This window comes from Miniopterus natalensis, chromosome 4, assembly GCF_054644295.1.
Source record: "Miniopterus natalensis isolate mMinNat1 chromosome 4, mMinNat1.hap1, whole genome shotgun sequence".
Taxonomy (NCBI): domain Eukaryota; kingdom Metazoa; phylum Chordata; class Mammalia; order Chiroptera; family Miniopteridae; genus Miniopterus; species Miniopterus natalensis.
In genome coordinates this window covers 13267460-13289283 of record NC_142084.1, presented here as the reverse complement: position 1 = coordinate 13289283, position 21824 = coordinate 13267460, and the positions used below count along the sequence as shown (strand labels likewise).

Sequence of the window (21824 nt, the reverse complement as noted above, 5' to 3'; positions counted from 1 at the left end):
GGTTTGATTCCAGGTGGGGGTACACATCCAGGCGGCAGGTTTGATCCCCAGACAGAGCAGGTGTGGGAGTCAGCTGGTTGATGTTTCTCTCTCACTCACATCGATGTTTCTCTCTTTTCCTTTCTCTAAAATAAAAAAAAAAAAAAAAAGACAACGGCTAATACAAAATAGCTGTTCAGTGTGAATGAATTGAAATTTCATATACCAATTTTTTTTGTCAGATCAGCAAAAAATATATTTTTTGGTGTGCCACAGAATTTTAGTAATTAGGGTACGTGTGTCACGAGAGGAAAATGGTTGAAAATCGCTGCTTTTAGCAGTATTCACATTCCACTGCTTAAGAGTAGCATGAAAATGCTGAGATCACTGAGAACCAAAGAGCAATGCCTTGTGCGATCATGATTATGACTTACTCGTTCCAACAAATCACAGAAAACTACTTTCACACTAAACAGGACTATTGGGGAATAAATTTACTGAAACTTTCAGAATTAAATTCTGAGTTTATTATTATTATTATTTTAAATATATCTTTATTGATTTCAGAGAGAGGAAAGGAGAGGGAGAGAGAGAGAGAAACATCAATGATGAGAGAGTCATTGATCGAGCCCACAACCCAGGCATGTGCCCTGACCGGGAATCGAACCCTGATCGCCTGGATCCTAGGTTGATGCTCAACCGCTGAGCCACGCCCGGCCGGGCTACATTCTGAGTTTAAATGATGATCAGCCTGAGCACTATTAAAAGCAAACCTGACACTCTAATAATGACAGATGCCAGTACCAATGCAGCACTATTTATAATTTTTTAAAAAAGGTACAAATATCCTACTTGTCCAGCAATAGGAGACTGCCGAAATAGATTAGACTCTGACAATATAATATCCAGCTATTAAAAAGAATGAAGTAAATTTTAATGTTCAACAAATATAATAATGCCCACATTAGAATGTTAAGTTTTTTTAAAAAAAGAGGACTTTGAAAACGTTGGGCTAAGTGAAAGCAGCCAGAAATGAAAGGCCACATTACGTGCTTCTGTTTATATGAGATGTCCAGAACAAGCACATCCAGAGACAGAAAATAATTAGTGGTTGCTATGGTATATGAGATTTGGGGAACTGAGGTATAGGGATTTTGGGGGCGGTGATGGAAATATTCTGAAACTTGATAGCCATGATGGTTATCGAGAATACACTAAAACCACTGAACTGTGCACTTTAAAACTGTTAAAATGCTGACGTTCATGTTATATGAATTTTAATAAAAATTTGTTGTAAGAGATGCATGCCCATGTGCATTCATGTGTGCACACAAGCCTGTGTGTATGGCCTAATACGATGCACAATTGGGTATGGGAATTTCGATTTCTTGGTGTTGCATTTTTTTCCTCTGGACAAAAGCGCTATACTGTTTTTCCCCCTCTATTAAAATCTCTTGAACTTTAAATATACAGATGTTCTAGCAGTTTGCTCTATCTCCCATTCTCCCCCCATGCTTTAAAAATAATGATCGACATAATTTACATGTCGATTTTCAGTGTACACTTTGATGACAGTAGCTGTGCATCCATCATCACTCTAAGTTCCCCTCTGCTCATGGGTAGTCACTTCCACCTCCAAGCGACTACTAATCTGTTATCTCTATAGATTTGTCATTTCTGTTCATTCATATAGATTGAATCATATGACATGTGGTCTTCATATCTGGCTTTTAAAGAAAACTGAGCGTAATGTTTTGGAGGGGCATCATGTTGAGACAATAACCCACCCCTTTTTATTGCCATATAGAGATTACTTTTTATCACAATGAAGGTGTGTAATGGGAAAAAGAAACGCATTACCATTTTGAAAATCAAAACATAGAAAATCATAGGGCTTTTAGGACCATTGATAGCCTAATGAAAAGACTCTACCAAGTCCTGCAGTATTATCAAAGATGACAAAACCAAAACCTATAAGCAAATGTGTCACTAAATTTTACAAAAAACCATTCATTTAAACTATACTTTCCCGGAGAAAAGATGAAATAATCATATTCCTTTCTCTGCTTTTAGGAGAGTTAGAGGTAGGCCAAATAGGTATAAGTTTAGAAGCATCTTACATGTTTCTAGTATTCCATTTGTTTCCTCATTTTAAAGATTCTTTTTGTGCAGCAAGTGTTGAAAAGCTATTTAAAACATTTTAATGCATAATTAATCACCCTGCAAGCTATCAGCAGACTTAGTGGTAGTTTCAGAAATGAACCAAATTTATACATGCAACGTAAGCCTAATTAGTTCAGCTCACAAAAAAATGTAATATCCGATTGATTTTTAGAACCTAATGTGCTCAAGAAAGTGTTTGTGCTTTTAAATTAGAAGAACTGCTCTGTATTTAATTAGTTCTCATTTGAGTATGTCATCATTTTAATTTATTTGCACAAACACAGGACATTGTGCTCCATCAGCAGATAATGTTCATTAACTAGAGTAGGAACTTGGTGCTCGAGGGTGGAAGAAATAGTCTCATCTGTGATGCAGAGATGAGAACTGCGTGCTACTGGATTTATTCAGATTTATGGGCACCCTGAGATACACATTCATTAATAATGTAAAACACTTTTGACTCTGCCAATCCTAGAAATCAATAATTTAATATTTAATGTTTCATTTTACCTACTGCCCAGCTATTAAATGGGTATTTAATTATTTCTGAACAAAGTAGCTTACTGAAATTCAAGTAATAGTAATGTACCAAAATTCGAACTTCAATAATTTGGGTGGTGGCAGAAGTAGTTAATTAAAAATCTGTTATTTCTTCATTGGTGGTGTAAAGTAGTAAAAGCCTAGATTGTAGAGAGAGTAGTGAGGGTAGGTTTTATTTAGGGCATTTGAAAGTAAACACTATATGCTTAAGCTGGTGGAAGATCCCTTATCTATTCATTTAAGCATATGCGCCAATTCTTCCTTGGGGAATTTCCAATAAACCGTGATACCTTGATATTGCCACTCCTCCCAAATCCTAAATAAACTCTAAAAAGAAAAAAGACACTCATTAACTGCTGTAACTATCTGTGAAAAAGTACTTATGTTTTTGCCTGATTCTAAATGTTTCATTCTTCAGGTTCATGTTGAAACAAGCCTATCATTAAATACCAAAAAATGTCTTGAGGAATAATTTAAGCTTTCATTTCCAAATAAATTAAAATATATAAAAATTGAGATCATTTGGAATTTGCAAAGGAAGCGTGCTCTGGCTAGTGTCGTAAAGGCCTGGTGCTATTCTTTGGTAAGTGTTCTTCATGCTGTGACCAAAACATGCAAGGTTTTTTGGAAAACTTTTGGCACAACCTTCTGAAAAGCTAAACACTGTCATAAATGTACATATATATATATATATATATTTTTGCACAGAAAAGCTAAGCGAATTGACTAAGTCATTACATCAGATCTGCTCTGTATGACAACAGGCAAAATGTACAAATGTCGTCTTGATTTCCCATAAATCTCCATGATTAGGTCAGAGTTCCCTACAGGGTAAGATTCTAATTTCTGCAGTTCTCTTTTTGCTTGAAGTTCTAAAGTCTTCCACTTGTACGGAAAAAAGCAGAAATTTCAGAAAGGCTCCTTTAAAAAGATTTTTTTTTTTTTTTTTGCTAATCTTCACCCAAGGATACTTTTTTCCATTGATTCTTATAGACAGACAGTGGAAGGAAGAAAGGAGGCTGGAGGGAGAGAGAAAGAAACATGGATGTGAGAGGGACACATTGATTGGTTACCTCCCACTTGTGCCCCGGCCAGGGCCTGGGATCAAACAGGCAACCCAGGCAGCACCCTTGATCGGGAATCGAACCCAAGACTCTCGGGTGCACCAGCCGACACTCTAACTACTAAACCACACTAGTCAGGGCAAAAGCCTCCGTTTTTGTAGGTAATGAGTACCACAGACATAACTGTATAATTTTAACTTTTGGAACAACTATGCTTATTTAGCTTTGGAATATATTTGAGTTGAGCAATGACTATTAAGGTTAGAAATACATACTTGCAAAATGTCAAATACACAGTACTTCAAACCTACCAAAATTTGTGTCATAAGATACATTTTTAAAAATTCTCTTTAAGTGGCCAGTATCAGGATAGTTAGCAATTTAGGATTTATAGTTTTACATTACCTGTATAACTATACCTCGAGAAAGAATGCCTATTCCTACAAGCCTAGCTATACAGCTCTTGAAAACACTCCTTGTAGTGAAAACACTACATTTACACCATACAAAAAATTCAGGACATGGCTTGGCGTATGCATATGCACGCAGTAAGTGACAAAGTTTCAGTTACAATCAGCGGGTGAGCTTGTAGCTATGCTGAGTGTCTTTAGTATTTAAAGTACATGTTATGTTTTTGGTATAAAACAGGTCCTAAAAGCCAGCCAGATGTTCTACCTGGTATTGACTGGAGAAACAAATCTATTCCAACGCTAGAGAGAAAAGTTACCATACAGTTAACTTTTGAGATACAGTATATCAGTTTTTAGAGTATGCGTAAGTATGGTTACATATACTATATTTTTAAGAGAATTTTGTAAGGGAAATTTTGGCTATATATGACACTTCAATGTAACCTAGCAAACTCTAGAACTAAACTCTTGCATTAAACGCAACTCTGCTTTATAGCTGTTTTGATAGAATAACAAGCTAAATACAAAATAGTTCTGCGCCTAATCCTTTTAGAGTCAAATAAAAGACAACCAAAACCAAAAATCTCCACAACATCAATTTAAACTAAAAACTATTTTGTTGGGGGTGGGAGAGGCAAAAAAACCCAAAACCAACCAACCAAACCAAACCACTTGATCCATTTGGGGAAGCTGGCTGAAGATTCATGGTCTTAAGTCTAACCAACAGTGGGAGAATCTAATTTCCAAAGCATCGTCTACCCTCTTCATTAGGAAGAACTAGAGTATTAACAAAAGGTGGTCATTACATTTGCCTTCACAAGAATTCTATTTATAAAATTAATTGAAAAAGGCAAAAAAGATACCATCCAAGGATTACACTAGAAAATATTTTTCCAGCCCTGGCTGGTATGGCTCAGCTGGTTGGGGCATCGTCCTGTATACCACAAGGTGGTCGGTTCAATTCCTGATCAGGGCACATACCCAGATTTTAGGTTCGATCCCTGGTTGGAGGCAACCAACTGATAGATGTTTCTCTCTCTTCCCCTTCCTGTCTCTAAGAAAATCAAGTAAAAAATTTAAAAAAAGATTCTAAAACAATTTTTTAACTTTGAAAACCCAACCAATAACTAATTATTGAGTGTATTTCTCCAGGACATTAAGTTTAATGAAAAACATACTTATGTGACTCCAGAGACCAGAAATCATGATCTTCTTGTAAGAAATGCTTAGTCTTAACCTCCTTTTATGATTAAAAGCCAGCTCTAAAAAAGAACCATGACTATGCCAGCTTGGAATTTTTTTGTCTGAAAATCTCTTTTTAAAAAGGCAACATTTTCCTTTTTACCTAGCACCTTTCTCTTAACTATAACTGAACTACTGAGGCAGTTTCTTCAGAGAAAGCCAATGATCAATATACAAGATACAGTATTTCTTAGAGATTATCTGGTAAGAGAACATGAAATTTTTGAGATGCTTCTACACAGTGGTCTAGTGAAACCTCACATGGATGAAATTACAAGCAGTGACCTGCTGTAGCGGCCCCACCATTGCCCACACCAGGAACACTGCTCCGGCCATTCCTCCTGGACTGAGGGTGATCCCAGGTGAACAGGTCCAGGAGACCATGGCGAGGCCGGGATTTCAGTCTTTCAGGACCTCAACCTCCCATTTCAGGGCGCTTTCCCAACCCAGGGGGAAGTGTCCTTTTCTTAACTTGATCAGTGCTGGACCAGGTCTCACTTTAGTCACCTGCACTTTACTATGAACACATTTGGGGTCAGGAAACTTTTCTCCTTTGTATTATAACTTCAGTGTTTAAGTATGGAAGTGAAAGGTCCTATTTGCTCTTAAGATAATTTCAGTCATCAGCAAATAGGTGTGTGCGTGGGGAGGCATAGCCAATAGCCCTTGAATCTCACCACTCCTCCTAGGAGGCTGGCCCTGAGAGGGAACATTAGTGAAGTAAGTTTAATACAAAGAAATGATGTTTTAACTCTAAGTAAATTGCTTTTCGTTAAATCTTTTCCCCCTAATCATATACGAGATGACTTCTATTCTTAAAGCTTAGAATAAATTAAGAAAACACATCAAAATCAGACCCTAAAGAAAATGAGACACTGAAAATAGTGGTTTAGCAAAAGTAAACTCAACGACACAGTTAAAATTAATTGGGAAAATTTTAATAAGCATCAAATGCACTTTACATTGATAACTGGAATACTGAAATTGTGAAATTTTAAATATTTTTTTCAAAAAAGGTTAATGATTTTCTTTTTCCTGGGAAACAGAGATCCAACTATAAGCATTAATGTGGCCAGTCTATGTCACTATGGTCTAGTTAATGCTAATATCTAAACAGGTGTTCACATTTCATGTCTACAATTAAGCAGACTGTGAACTTCTGTATCACTGCATTTTAGCAAAACTTCCATGAGATAATTGAAAGGAATGTCAAATGTTTGAAGTGCAAACTCCATGGGGATTACTTTTTTGCTTGAAGTGCATCCAACTTGAGAACACAGGTGATTTTTCTTTCCTAATTCCTTGGAAAAATACTTCTGCAGTAAGTCTTGTGTCTTCTTTACTATGACTGGGTTGTTTTTAAAAAAGATTATCAGCTTTATGGTTAGTTTCCCACAGTTGATAAAAATCTATCAAAAACATCATAATATAATTTAAGGAAAAAAGTTGTTTTTCAAAGGCTGCAGGAATAGGGAAGAAATAGCACTTCTTATTTGTGTAAGCACAAACTCTTAGAGCTAATCAAACTGCAGGTAAATCCAATATAGTATTCCAAAGTTCTATAAAATGAAAAAAAGATCCATGTTTACTTCTACTGTTCCATAGCCAAACATCAGATCTGCATGAGAGTTGCACTGTAGCAGTTTGCTGGTCCGATTTAAGAGTTTGAAGTCCTTTTTGTGTATTTGGCCCGATGATGTCCACATCCCAGTTAATTCAGTTCAAAAAACAGAAATTAGGGCAAAGACTCCGTATAACAAAGCACAAGGATATGCTACTAGAAGTTGCTGTCCTTCCATGGCTAATGCAGAAATAAAAATTTTGGAAGCAGAAAAGCTACACCAACCAATAATTCCAGCAGTGAGAATGATTCCTACCATTCCTCTGTAATGACAAGGAAAAAGCAAGGAGAGGGCGAAAAAAGACAGATGAGATTAGTTATGTAAGAATATACTATAATAAGAAATTCTTTAAAAAAGCATTTTAAATCCACATGTAGACATCTGTAGAAATAACCAAGATTTCCCCCCAAATGTTCAAATGTACTTCGCAGTAAATTCAATGATGCTGAATTAACCATGTGATAAAAAGCTCATATAGGAATACATTTTGCTCGTTTTAGCACAGGGTCTCTCAGCCTCGGCACTACTGACATTGGGCTGGATGCACTTTTGCTGTAGGGGGCTGTTCTGCGTGTTGTGAGGATGTTCAGTAGCATCCCTGGCTCCAGCCATAAGATATCAGTAGTACCTTGCCCCTCTTCCCCCCACTGTGTGACAACCAAAACTGTCCCCACGTACTGCCAAATGTTCCCTGGAAGCAAAACTGCCTCTAGTTGGAAAACACTGCTTTAAGTAGAAAATATCTTCCGTAGAACTCAAAAGTAAGTGTGTCAATCTCAACAAATAAGACGAACGAAGCAGATTCTATACTGAAAACCTGCACTGTTTTTATCCAAAGGAGAAATGTTGTAAAGCCATCCCTTGCCAAATCTCTGGTATCAACTAGTTGATATATGCTCTTAACCACTGTAACTTTCTAAGTGAAACAAAGCTCACTCACTGGCCATGTCCAGCACTGGCCACAAGGAGGAGCTTGACCTGCTGAGAGCATCTGCACAGTGGCCACGAGGAGGAACTTTTTACACCTTATTTTTTAACCTTACCTAAATTATTATCTAAAAATCACACATATTTAAAGTTGCTTAGAAGTACAGCTGAGACTATGATAGGCTAGTAATAGCCTTGTGCCAAAGAAGTGATTTTCAGTTAAAATGCTGCCAAATAGAGTATATGTTTATTATGCATTCACTTAGCACATGCCCAACATCTTAAAGAAATCAGAGATAGTCTAAAAATATCAAAGAGAAAGTAAACATAATTTTTAACAACTTAACCTTTCCCATGCTAAATTTAATATTTATGTTAACAATCACCACTGCTTAATTATTTACAGACACTGGTAAGTGAACACAAAGTGAACTTTACTAGTGAAGTCCTTTTATCACAGGTAAAAGCAGAGATGATACAAAAGATTTTTAAATGCATTCTCAGTTCCACTGTTCATCAGTGGAAAGCGTGAAGCAATACTCTCAGTCGCAGAGGCACTACCTAATGTTTGCTGAGTGAGTGATTTATCTCAAACTGATGGCGAGGTAAACTCTATTACACAGAATTGGTCAATCAACACCCAAAAAAAAGATCAGTACTTACTGCAAAGAAAATATCACTGCAAAGCTGGAAAGCAGGATCATGGGAAGAAGACAATATCCAAGGACACTTGCCACACAACCAAATGAAACGCCTGTCATACTCATTAAGTTTAATAAACAAAACATCCCTAGACATCCAATTGCGCTGATTCCATATACATAGCCAAACTGGATTTTGCCAGCCTATGGATAAAGAAAAGATTACAGGTTAAAGAGACTTATTTCACCTAAAATGGTACGTAGAGAGGATATTCAATTTATGAGCATCAAATCTACAGAGGTATCTATTTTTTATGCAGAGAAGTAAAACACTGAACAGACTGGAGTTTACATCTTTCTTAAGTCTGAAGCATCCACCTCCTGAAACACAGATACTTGACTTTTCATCTTCCAGTCAGTATCTGAGACTGGCACGGAATTCAACAAACAGGTACAAAATTATGGTACAATCACATAAAGTAGTAGATTTCTAAAAAGACATCGGGCTGATTTTAAGCAGATAAACTACAGAGACAAGATGGGAAAGCATTCAGAATGTTTGGACAATAGCTAATGCTACTTGAAAGAAACTAATTCCACCGAAACTGCTCCAAAGCAATTTATTCTCCTTGGCAGATGTAGCCATAATCTTTTTAACAGTAGAAATAATTTCATCATTCCCTTTGTATGTGTTAGAGGAGCTAGGAAATGAAAGCCAGGATAAGCAGGAAGCCAGGGTTCTGCAGAAAGGGGAGGAGAAAAGAAAACTGAGTAACAACTAGGCAAGGGGAATATAATGGGAGATACTGTTTTCTTTCTTGGTTTTTCTAAATTATTGATTTATAAAGTCCTTTGACCAAAAATAAACAAACAAACAAACAAGAACTTAGGACAGTCAAGGTTAGGTAAATTGCAGTTACAGTACCATCAGTCAAGCTATGTGAACAAGCATTGTATCACCGTACTCAGGTCACATTATCGTTAAAATCCGTCTTCAGAGAAACTTTCAAAAAGTTCCTGGTTTGTTAAGATTTTGACATATAAAACTCAACTGTAAGAATGCCTCTATACATTATGCTAAGTGGAAAAATCCTTGGGATTTTTGTTAGACTAAATATTTATTTGTAAATACTTGATTGAACATGTAGATATTTGAAAGGGCTCAGCTGAGTTCATTGATGAATTCACTCATATAAAATAATAAACCCTCATACTTGCACAGTGTTTTAAAATTTTCAGTGTTCCCACATAACTTGTCTTGCTTAATCTCCAAAACAATCTTGTTACATGGGAAGCACAGATTAATCTGTCAGATCTCAAAGACAGAGTAGGAGTACTGAGTTCATACCCAGCTATTCCTACCACATCTTCTATTTATTACATCATTTATCTCTTCTAATTCAGAGACATTAGAAAAATAAACCAAATATTAATAATTATCTTTACAACTTTTCACTTTCGATTGTTTTCACATCTTAGGGAGGTGGGAGATAAGGATTAACACTTCTTTATAATGTTTCCATCCATTAAAAGTCAAAATGATATATAGAAAGATAACCACCAGCACCACAAGGAAACACTAGCCAAGGTCTAGAGATTAAAAATAAATAAATAAAAGAGCAAGAGGCTAAAAATTTTATTAATCTCTGAAAAGAAGGGATTCTGATGAAGGAACAAAGCCACATGTTATTTATTATTATTATTTTTCCCACTAATAATTGGACCACTTATTGGAACAAGAAATGATTCCTCAATATACTATATTTATGATCAATGGAGATGTGATGAATTCAAGCAAGTCAATACTATTCAAAACACATCAAAGACTTGATGCATAAGCAGTCTCAAAAATGGCTTTTAGTGGAACATTTAAAGATTGTTCTTTAATCTTACACTGAGAGTTGAAACTAAATCTTACCAGTAACAACGTGGCTCCAAAGGCAAGGCAAAAAACCATGGGTCCTGCCAGATCAGTCTCATTCATGATGCTGCCATCTGCTACTTTTAACGGATGTAACACTGTTAGTGTTTTTTGCCAGATGTGGTCAAAATTGATACCTAATTCTAAAGGAAAAGAAACCAAGGAAGTCAATTAGATTTGTGATGCACGTACAGTTTACCAGAGCTGTCAGAACAAGAGAGCAAATGAAACACCCAGCATCAAGAGGATCTAGCAATGCCAGGTGATATTATCGGGGTGAGTCCTCAACACCAGCCTTTAGTGATTGTGGTGCTTATCCCACAGATACCCAATTCCTGGTTTTGTGCTGGAAAAGGGTATGAATATGATGAGACAGACACTCTCAGCTATGACTGCACAGTGAAGAGCAAGGTGTCTTTCACCTGGGCCTTCAGGAATACCTAAAGGTCCCAGGAAATTGTATGCTAAACTATGTCTGCACGCATATGTGTGCATTTTTCTGACAAGTGTCTTTAGAGCTTTCATGATACTTTTAAAGGGTAAAGAATACCTCCCCTTCCAAGAAAATGGCCAATACCATGCTATTTCCTTTCATATCTTCCACAGATAGAATTTAATCAATATGAAGTAAAACTCGATGCTAATATATTGACATACTTCATTATCACTTTATAAAGATCTATTAAAAATCTGGTCCCTTCTGATTCAATGAGGCTTCATATATAGTCTATTCAAAATGGATCAGTTAGTAGAAATCTTTTTCTAAAACATTATTCTTTTAAAGGAAAGGACAACTTCTCCAAACTAAGACTTATTTTCACTAACCAGCTGGATACTACAAAATACCATCAAGTGTTGCAACCAATCTGACCTTCTAATAAAGGCGGCTCATCCTCAAAGCTGTTTCCATAGAATGGCTGAGGTGTAGTTGGAGTAAATGTCTGAGTTGGCTGGAAAATCTGCCCGGTGTACGGCTGTTGTGGCGGTATCATTTCTGGCGGGACATACCGGCCTTGCTGCGAGTAGTCATAGCCAGCATACTGTCTGTAAATCAAAGTAAGTTACGTTTCTCAAAATTATGTCACTCCCAACAGCTAATACCCCTGACAGCTGGAAAATCCTAATCATGCAATTCCTGGGACATTTACCTTGCCAGTTTTTAAAAATGAGGTTGAAATGATTACTAAGATGAAGCTGATTATCGACAATAAGTTGTCTGTGTTTTATAGAGAAGTTTCCTGATGATGCCAATACTCACCCAGCACTTAAGCATTTTATAAACTATTAACTTTTAAACATTGGGAAGTCAACAAGTGAAAAATTAAAAATCTTATCTATTTTACTATAAAGACAGATGTGAAATAAAATTTATGTCTAAGACTGAATGAAAACTTAAGATGACAGACTTTGCACTACATGTTACGTAATTTTCCTTTGTAATTTGGATTTCCATTGAATGAAAAATCATTCTTCTTTACCCTTTGTAGTATGTTATCTTTCACAAGTCTGTAAATCTTTTTAAGAACTACCATTAATTTCAAACCACAGAGTGCAAAAATCAAGCTGTTTCTTTGTGAAAGCTTTCTGCATATAATAAAACATTATTAATACACCTTGAATTTAAATTGTGCTTTTAATTTTTCAAAGTAGTTGACTACCTATTGTTTTATTTGGTATTTGTTATATAAATCCTGCATTTTAGGAGAGACATTACCACGGCTATTTTAGTGATGAAAACAATATGGAACAAAAGGATATTGAAGCAGTATCTTTAAGCAATTGTTTTACAATCATCTGGCAAAAAGAAAAATGACTTATCAATGTAACTAACCTAATTACACAGTAAGAAATACAGAAGTAAAATAATTATTTAAAAGTTAAGATATTTTAAAAATGAGAGCTGAGAAGCCTAGAAATCCTTTAGTCTAATTACCTTTAAAAATTATATAGATCCTTTTTGATAAATATAAAAATATAATGACCTCTATTAATATTATTTGAGATTTAAAAATTAAACCTAATTATTAAATTAACTGAATATCTTGATTAAAGGCAATGGGAAATTTTCAACTATACACAGCCCTTTGGAAATTTCAGTTGGATTCTCAAGACTCACCACACTAGCCTAATCCATCCTGAAAAAAAGACACTATTTTTCTGGTTATGTAAAAATACAGAATTCACTGAAGCATTATTTTAATAGTAAAGACAGAACGAAACAATATAAATAGCTATCAGTAAACATGTTGTGATCTGGGCATAGATTACTATGCACCTGCAGTTGCCTATGTACCGACAAGTCAGGATAATCAAGAAATATTCAGTGGGAAGAAAAAAAACCAATGCTCAGAATAGTATGTATCATACACACCCATCGAGACTGTGCTTTTTAGAATATATCTACATCTATATATATACGTCTGTATGTGTTTTACATATATATATATATATATATATATATATAATTATATAGGTAAAGGGACCTGAAAACAGGAAAACAGAAGACTTAATTTAAAATGTTGTATGACATTTAGTAAAATTAATTCTGTTATATGCAATATATAGGTTTACATTAACTACTGACAATTTCCAAAAATGTAATTAACATCCTTTTTAATATTACTGTGTAATGCAATGTTATTAGCATTTAATGTAAATTATCTCATATTATCTTCACTACAACTCTAGGAGTTGATTTTTTCATCTTCTCCATTACAAAGATGTGAAAACTGATACTTGGATAAAATGACTTGCCCATGTGGTACCAGGTTTCAAAACTAGACTTTCAGACTCTAACTTTTTTCTCTTTTTATTAATTTTAGAGAGAGGAAGGGAGAAAGAGAAAGAAAGAGAGAGAGAGAGAGAGAGAAACATCAATGTGAGAGAGAAACATTGATTGGCTGCCTCCTGCACATGCCCCGACTGGGATCAAACCTGCAGCCTGGGTATGTGCCCCAACTGGGAATCAAACTCGCCACTTCTGGCGTCTAGGATGATGCTTCAACTGAGCCACACTGGCCAGGCCCAGACAATTAAGAATCGTATTAAAAATCTCTCCCAAATCCTACCTTACAGAGACAGCTATAATAATTTACCTGTACACACACCTCCCCAGCAATTATGGTTTACAAATATGTTGATTTCTATTTACTTACACACATATACACACACGCCACATACAGGGACAACTGGTTGAGCTAAGACAAGAATTCACATTTTCTGACTTAGTGCAGTATGTTATTGTGTTGATCTCTGTTAGGATGCATCATAAATCCACATCTGAGTTTATGAAATAGCTAGAAAAGCTCTTTATGAAGACTTCTATCTTCATAAATAGACTGTATTTTATCCTGTCACACACACAGATGGAGAGGACAGATAAATATGAATGCATATGCAATAGAAAACAAAACAAAACAAAATGGTATAGGCCAGTGGTTCTCAAACTCTTATGATCCTAAGACCCCCTTTATACTCCTAAAACTTAGTGGAGAGCCCCAAGGATTTTTTTAATGTAGGTTATAGCTATTGATATTTACCATATTAGAAATCAAAGCTGAGAAATGTTTATTGTATTTATTAATTCATTTACAGTAACAATAAATCATTTAATAATTCATTTAAAGTAACATGTTAGCATAAATATTTAAAAAAGGTATTTTTATTGGTTTTTAGAGAGAGAGGAAGAAAGAAAATATTGATGTGGGAGCAGAACATGTCTCTTGCATGTTCGAGCCTGAAATGTGGGCATGTGCACTGACTGGGAATTGAACCAGTAACCTTTTGGTACATGGGACGGTGCCCAACCAACAGAGCCACACCAGCCAAGGCAGCATAAACATTTTTTATGAAAAATCATTTTAAAAATAATTACTGAGTAAAGTGGCACTGTATTTTATTTTTGACAATCTTACTTATGTCTGGTTTAAGAGAAGACAGCTAAAAATTCTTCTATCTGCTTCTGCATTTCATCTGTTGTGATACATTGTTTTAGCTGAAGTATCTGAAGAAAATTTAGTGTTGTAGACTTGCAGTTGGAAAACAAAATATTTTTAAGAACCGTTTGAGATTATCAAGAATATTACTTTTGATACTACATCAGAGCTCAAAGCAAAGTGGTGTATTTTAAGTTGAAAAATACTAATGAACGTTTTATACTCTGTTGCACTAGAGTACATTAATTTGTCTAGTACTTTGAAAGGATTCTTTCTCTACTCATGTATGATTTTGTAATGTCATGCACTGGCCATTTAGAAAATATTAGTATACTCTGGTTTCTTTCCAGGTCCCATAAATCTTTTGCCTTAGAAGATATTTGTACTGTATAAGTTATGCAGATGTTCCAAATATTGATATTTAATATAAATTATACAGGGTGGGGCAAAAGTAGGTTTACAGTTGTTCATATGAAAATTAATACAATTAATAAATAATAATATAAGAATAAACTCTGTTTACCATACTCACAAGTATATACCTACTTTTGCCCCACGCTGTATGTAGTATAAACATAAAAATCACACTTGTTAATGTCACCACTGCTCTCATCAGAAAAAATAGTTAATTACTGGGAAGCTGACAAAATCACGGTGATGGATACAAGTTTTTCAAAATCCTTATTTTTGCCTGAAAACACTAATTTGATCACCAGCCACACATATTGTCAATTGTTTTCCTTGAAGTAACAGGTTCGCTTCACTCATTTCTGAGACAATATCTGTCAAATACTCAAGTCTGAATAACTATAGTTTGTGTGTCAGTTGTTCTTTTCAATAAAAATGGTTTTCATGAAAAAGCGGCTGATTCAGCCTGAGACTCAAATTGCATGGGGGCTTTTGCTAGAGAGAATTATTGTGCTTCAGTATGAAGTAGAAGTGCTTTATGATGGTTCCCATTTTATCACTCACAATATTTTAAAAATGTGTGCACTCAAGGGTCAGGATATAATAAAACTATAATTCTTACTGCTTCATCAAGGGCATCCTTAAAGCTGCTTCCCTCAGCCCCCAACAAGTGTGTGGCAATGAAGAATACAATGATTACCAGAACAATTTGTTGCCATTGTCTTAATTCACACTTGGGTACCAGCAGTTTTACCATGCATTGCTTTGGCAACATCGGTGCAAAAGTCAACACACCGAAAAAGGTATATAATGTCTTTGTATTGTTATAAAAACTGTTTGACCTTCAAGACTCTCTGAGAGGTCTCAAGGACCCTGTTGGGGCTGCAGTCCATACTTTAGAACACTGATTGATGTAAACCCATAAATTTCATGTAAGGAAGAGAAATACCGCAAACAAATGATAGCTTCAAAGGTACACCATCATTCCTTCTTCAAGGTTCAAGATGAGAATGACGATACCATGGAACTTTATTATTTTCCTTTTCTGGCAGGACCTGGTCAGAAAAATTCCTGACTTGCCTATGCTGGCTTTAATCTAAAACATAGTATGGAAGACAGGATCTTTGTGGACTTAATCAACACTTCAGCATGAGAAGCAGCAGATAGTAAACCTGCTTTAGCACTCATAATCAACAGCAAAGACAAAGCCTCTTAACATACTGGGTTGACTACTTAAGTTCATGAAAATCCACAGATCATCCATAAAGGTATTACCACTTAAGTTAAAGACAAAAACACAGCCCCGCCGGGCCTGGCTCGGCGGTTGAGTGTAGACCTAGGATCCAGGCGATGGGGGTTTGATTCCCGGTCAGGGCACATGCCCGGGTTGCAGGCTCAATACCCAGTGAGGGCCCTGCAGGAGGCAGCTGATCGATGACTCTCTCATCATTGATGTTTCTATCTCTCTCCCTCTCCTTTCCTCTCTCTGAAATAAATAAAGTTATATTTAAAAAAAAAAAAATAGATGAAAACACATGAGCTTTCAATACTTAAAAAAATATGTATGGTATTACTATATGTGTTAGAGGCCTATCTAGAATGCAATGTGTGTCCTGTCCAAAAATGACATTCATGAAACTCAACAGATTAAGATCAAATAGGTTTTAATTTATTATTTTGTTTTTAAATGAATATATGAATACTTATGTTTACTTATAAAGTTCCCACAGAGAACACTATGCTAAATATTAAAGACTTCATAGGGTAAATGCAAGACTATGAACTAAGTCAAGTCAAACTTGAAAACAATCCAAGTAATATGCAATTCAAACTTACATTTTCATCAATAGATAAAAATTATCAGCTGATCTTTATTACCAAGTTAGCAAAACAAATTAAGTATTATGTATCAAGTGTGATGGACATTTAAAATGTCATTAGGTTGCAGATTTAATTAAAGGTACATAGAAAAGTAGAAGAGGCCAGTTTTTTTGTTTTAAATAAACCTCAGAAATGCAGTTATTACTAGTAATATATAGGATTCTTGTTTTCCTAAGCATCATCTGTAAACTCAAATTCATTAACTGGCAGTAATGGTTATATCAGCACCTGTAACAAAACTTCTTTACTAGTACTGAGTCAATGTTTACTGGTACATAATTTGGTTGGAATGGAATTGTGAGAATAGTTAGCAACAAAATATCTGAACAACTGCTCTGGAAAACTGAAATAAGAGATAAGTGGAATGATAAATTACACCTTTAAGTAATACAAACAGGCACAGGAAAGGAAAGAAAGGCAGAGACAGATAAGCCTAGGAAGTTGCAACCTAAATGGAATAATTCTGCTGAGTCCAAACATCGATACATATAATTTGGATAAAAACAGGTTTGCATACAGAGCAGGGTTTCCAAAGCCCTATGGCTGCAGTCTGGCTAATCTTACATCCATTTGCCCTCACATACACAGAACGAGCACAAAAAATACATATTTAGGTAAGTAAATAAAATTTCTCAACATGTTTTTTTCATTTCTGTCCAAATGACTAAGCAAGAAAGAGAAATCCTCAATGACATGTAATTGAAAATTTAAGAGAAACAAAAGTGATTCAGAGAGAATTTTTTACATGCTCACTCCCTTTATGGGTTCACTGTTTTTTTGTTTTTGTTTTTTTGGTGGGGGAGCCTTAGAATATATCAAAATAAGCAGATTCAGGAGGTACATAGGTTGTAAAAAGTATAACCTACCCATGACAGACCATTTTATTTTTGCTTTGTATTTAAATTCTTGGGCACTTCCATTCAGAGTTATTAATTCAAACATGTTCTAGTACTACCTGTTTCTCTCAGAGTGACTGGATAAGCAATCTTCCCTTACCCTCATCCTGGGATAGTCTTCATGAGGTTTTTAATTCACGGCCCATGGATGAACATTGGATGATTATGAACTGTCTGAAGTTATATGCACATATATGTGCATATTTGAGTGTATGCACATATTTCTCAGAAATAGGCCCATAGTTTTCATTATATTCTTAAAGGAGTCCTGGACCATCGAAAAAAGCTTATGCAACCCTGGTATAGGAAACTCCTTCACTGGTTGGGAGGCTGGTAAGAATATCTTTAAGATCCTAAGAAACTAAGGATATGGTATCTGAGAGGAGGAGATTGATAGAGAACCTTCCATTAGTGCATTTTTGCTACAAACACTAGGAATTATTAAAAAACAATTTATTTTTATTTATTTATTTAATTAATCTATTTATTTATTTAAAATATCTTTATTGATTTCAGAGAGAGGAAAGGAGAGGGAGAGAGAGAGAGAGAAACATTAATGATGAGTCATTGATCGAGCCTGCAACCCGGGCATGTGCCCTGACTGGGAATCGAACCCTGATCGCCTGGATCCTAGGTCCACGCTCAATCGCTGAGCCACGCCCAACCCCGCTTATTTTTATTTTTTACAGTTTAGGGCTGAAAGGTTTCGAGTCCCCCTTTTCAATATGCAACTGGCAACCTGTGTGTACTGACAAGATTTTGGTATAAGTAATAATAAAAATGACTATCAATCGCTATGTGAAAATCACCTGATGAAGCACCTGATGGTTCATAACAGGAAGCTTACACTGTTAAATAGTGTCACTAACACTTCCAATCAGTGTCACTACTAAAAAAGCCATCAAAAGATTTTAATTTTTAAGTGGTCCTGTGGGATAAAGAGCCTATCCTCTAGGTACCTAAACTCCTATCCATACCTTAAATGATGTAGAAATACCGTGACCAGAAAACGTCCTTCAAGAATCTACTTTTTCACCTACATCACACCTGAAGATTTTGCATAAGATACCCAACTCTACCTAGGGCAAGCCCTTCAAACCGAAACCAGAGTCACAGGTCCCTCCGGAGGAAGGAAGATTACGAAAAGTCACATCCCTGATCAGCAGGGACACGTTCACACATTCAGTTTCAGGCAGAACCAAACATTCTGGGCACAGGCTTTCGCTGCAACCTTGAATAAATACATTGCCAAAGTTGAAAAGTTACTTGCTATAGGGTCCTCCACTTCCTCCATAATCATAGGACTGCTGTGACTGGTCATCGATGCTGTAACTTGTCTGGTAGAAATCCGTTTTTAAGTTATCAAAGCCTGACATTGCAAGTGATCTGCAACAGAAAAGGCAAAGACTGCTTAGGCTCAAGGCCCCTGCTGAATTCGTTCCTGATACTCTGCTTAAGCAAACAGCCCCAGAAAGCAGCAAATACTTCTGAAGTTTTGGGAAGCAGCATTTGGAGGGAGGGGCGGGGTTCGGGGGGGGGGGGGCGCTGAGGAAACGTCTAGTCTCTAAGTCAAGGCCTGGGAAGGCACCTCCACTTCCAGGAACTGATAAGCAATGGGTTAGGGGCGGGGTCGTGGGAGGAGTGGCTCCGCCGGCTCGGAAACAACCACCACCACGATTTTTCTTCTCGGGGCTGGGATTTACAAATGACAACGCGGCTGCCTCTTTGCAAAAGACGGCCTGGGCCAGCCAGGAAAGTGCGGACTCCGGGAGGGCCGCGCCTTTGGCGCAGAGGCCGCGTCGCAGCCCCGGCTCGCCAGGGAGCGAGGGTCTGAGGAAAGGACCCGGCGCGGCGCCGAAAGGCGCCAAGAAGCCGCGCTGCAAGGGCGTGGGGAGAAGCCGAGCAGTTGTGCCACTGCCCCGGGACACTCACCAAACGCGGAGGCGGCGGCAGCACCTCCCGCGGAGCCAGAAAACCCCCGAACTCAGCTTGCCACCCAGACCAAACACCGTTGCTACGTGTCACAGGGCAAAGAACTGCTTCCGGGGCGCGCCCCCCGCTTGCGCAGGCGTGTTGGTCGCTTTGGCTTTCACCGGTTGGGCCCCGATGGGAGGGGAAGGAGGGTGGAGAACCTGATAGGGCGCGTGCGCAGTGTCGACCAATGGGAAGAGGAGAAGTACTTCCGGCCGCCTGGTTGGCAGTGGAGGCGGAAAGGCGCAGGCGCGGAAACTGTTGCTCGCTCTGAGGGAGGAGGGAGAACTCGGGGCAGTTGGGGTCGGCGGTGGCGGCGCAACTGTTGAAATGCGGCGGATGGAGCCTGTCTCCTGTCCACCAACTAAAGAGCCTCGGCCTCTCTGGACTTACCGTGGCTCGGGCACGTGGAGCGCCCTGTTCCATGACGCCTCAGCCGGCCGCGCTAGGTGCCGGGGAGGCCGTGGGCGCCGCTCACGTGGAGTTGGTGAGGGACAGGGGGAGTGAAACACGTGTAAAGACACATGAAATGGCTCCTCACGTCCTTAGATGCTTCGTAACTGTGTGAAAGGGTGTGATGGTCAGCTGGGAAGAAGGACCGGTAAAGCCACTGTCAAAAGAGTGGCCAGGAGTCAATTAGGGAAGGGAGAAAGGAGGGGCGGAGACTGCAGCCTGCGCAGGGCCTGGGGGGAGGGAAAAGGCCGGGCAAGGGAAGGTGTAAACCCGGGCTGCTCGGCCTGTGCACTGTTAGCATTTCGGTCCAAATGGTTCTTCGTTGCGGAGGCTGCCCTGTGCACTGTGGGGTGTTCAGCAGCCTCTCTGACCTCTGCCCAGTGGATGCCAGTAGCATGGCCTGGCCCACCCGGGCATGACTAAGAGTGTCTCCAGCCCTGGCTGGTTTGGCTCAGTGGTTAGAGCATCCGCCCTGCAACTGAAGGGTCCCGGGTTCGATTCCGGCCCCGGGGCAGTTACCTCTGTTGCAGGTTGGGTCCCCCGTCCTGCTGGATGGCAGCCAGTTGATGTCTCTCTCTCACATGGATGTTTCTCTTTATCTCTCCCCTCCTCCCTTCCACTCTCTCTGAAAAAGCAATGGAAAAAATATCCTCAGGTGAGGATTAAAAAAAAAAATAAAAAAAAAATGCTTCAGCCATTGCAAAATGTCCCGTGGGCAACGTGGGAGTTTGGAAGTGATTGGTCTGGAGGAAGCCACGGTGGCTGGAGCCACAGGCAAGGGCCGGGATCTGGTGTCTCCTTGGATTCTGGTGTTGGCTCTAAAAGAAAAGGGAAACCACTAAAGGTTATGAACTAATGAGCGGCATAGACTGTTTCCTTAAAAAAAAAGTTTGCTCTGGCTGCTGTGTATAATCACTTTCTGAAAGTGGAGGAATCCTAACTGCTTCAGATGCCATAGTATTAACCGATGAGCAGAATTGTCTTCAGGATTTATAGTACTAATATTTATACCGAGAGCCATTGCTTTTGTGTGCAGGGACCAAAATCCTGACAAAAGAAGGTAGGCCACTGCTCTAGGACCAGTTTCCAAAGGAATAATAAAATGTTGGTTAAAATGGAACAATGAAGTAAAAATAGAACAAAAAATACACTCCCCTCTAAACAAAAACAGCCACAGCAATGAGACATAAACCAACATACCAAGGACTCTGCTCTAGAGATGAACAGACAGCTACTCTGAGGTCTTCTACTCCATCAGAGAATTCCTGAAATTACTTATCCAACTATTTAATTTGCCACCTTTTACAAACCATTTTAGAATTTATTGATGTAGATATACAACTCAAGACAGACTGAACATAAATCCTGATTTGCTGGAGATAGACCCATTGTCCTGTTTTATGCATGATTTTTCCAGCATAATTATTAATATTGTCCCTTTTGCACTCAAAAATATCCCAGTTTGATAGATAAGTTATATGATTGTACTATCTAAGCTGAGTTATCAACTTCATAGTTATCAACAATATGCAAGAATCTATCACTTTATCTACTTATGATTGTGATTGTATCGTTGAAAAAAAATCCTAGTCTGTTTCTTCTGATATTTCCATTTTTTTTAATCCAAAAGAGAGATTACTCTCAAATTTGAACTAAGTACAAAAATATGACTATTGAAGTGAAAAAAGAGATATTACTCTCAAATTTGAACTAAGTACAAAAATATGACCATTAAAGTGAAATAAGTCAGACAGAAAGACAAATGCCGTAA

At 37.7% G+C, this 21824-nt stretch overlaps 1 protein-coding gene across 2 annotated transcripts; it reads right to left on the bottom strand.

The window, feature by feature from the left end:
- Positions 1 to 6320: 6320 nt before the first annotated feature.
- YIPF5 (Yip1 domain family member 5) lies at positions 6321 to 19657 on the bottom strand. 2 transcript variants are annotated; one of them, XM_016212530.2, is made up of 6 exons: positions 19562 to 19657; positions 18896 to 19015; positions 11381 to 11553; positions 10507 to 10652; positions 8611 to 8792; positions 6321 to 7282 (listed from the first exon to the last, which is right to left on the bottom strand). In XM_016212530.2, exons 2-6 carry the CDS (start codon positions 19003 to 19005, stop codon positions 7120 to 7122), a joined length of 774 nt encoding a protein of 257 aa, XP_016068016.1. In that variant the 5' UTR covers positions 19006 to 19015; positions 19562 to 19657; the 3' UTR covers positions 6321 to 7119. The 2 variants fall into 2 exon arrangements, with proteins under 2 accessions (XP_016068016.1, XP_087672418.1); XM_087816292.1 differs by lacking the exon at positions 19562 to 19657 and having other exon boundaries at positions 11381 to 11549; positions 18896 to 18959.
- Positions 19658 to 21824: the final 2167 nt, after the last annotated feature.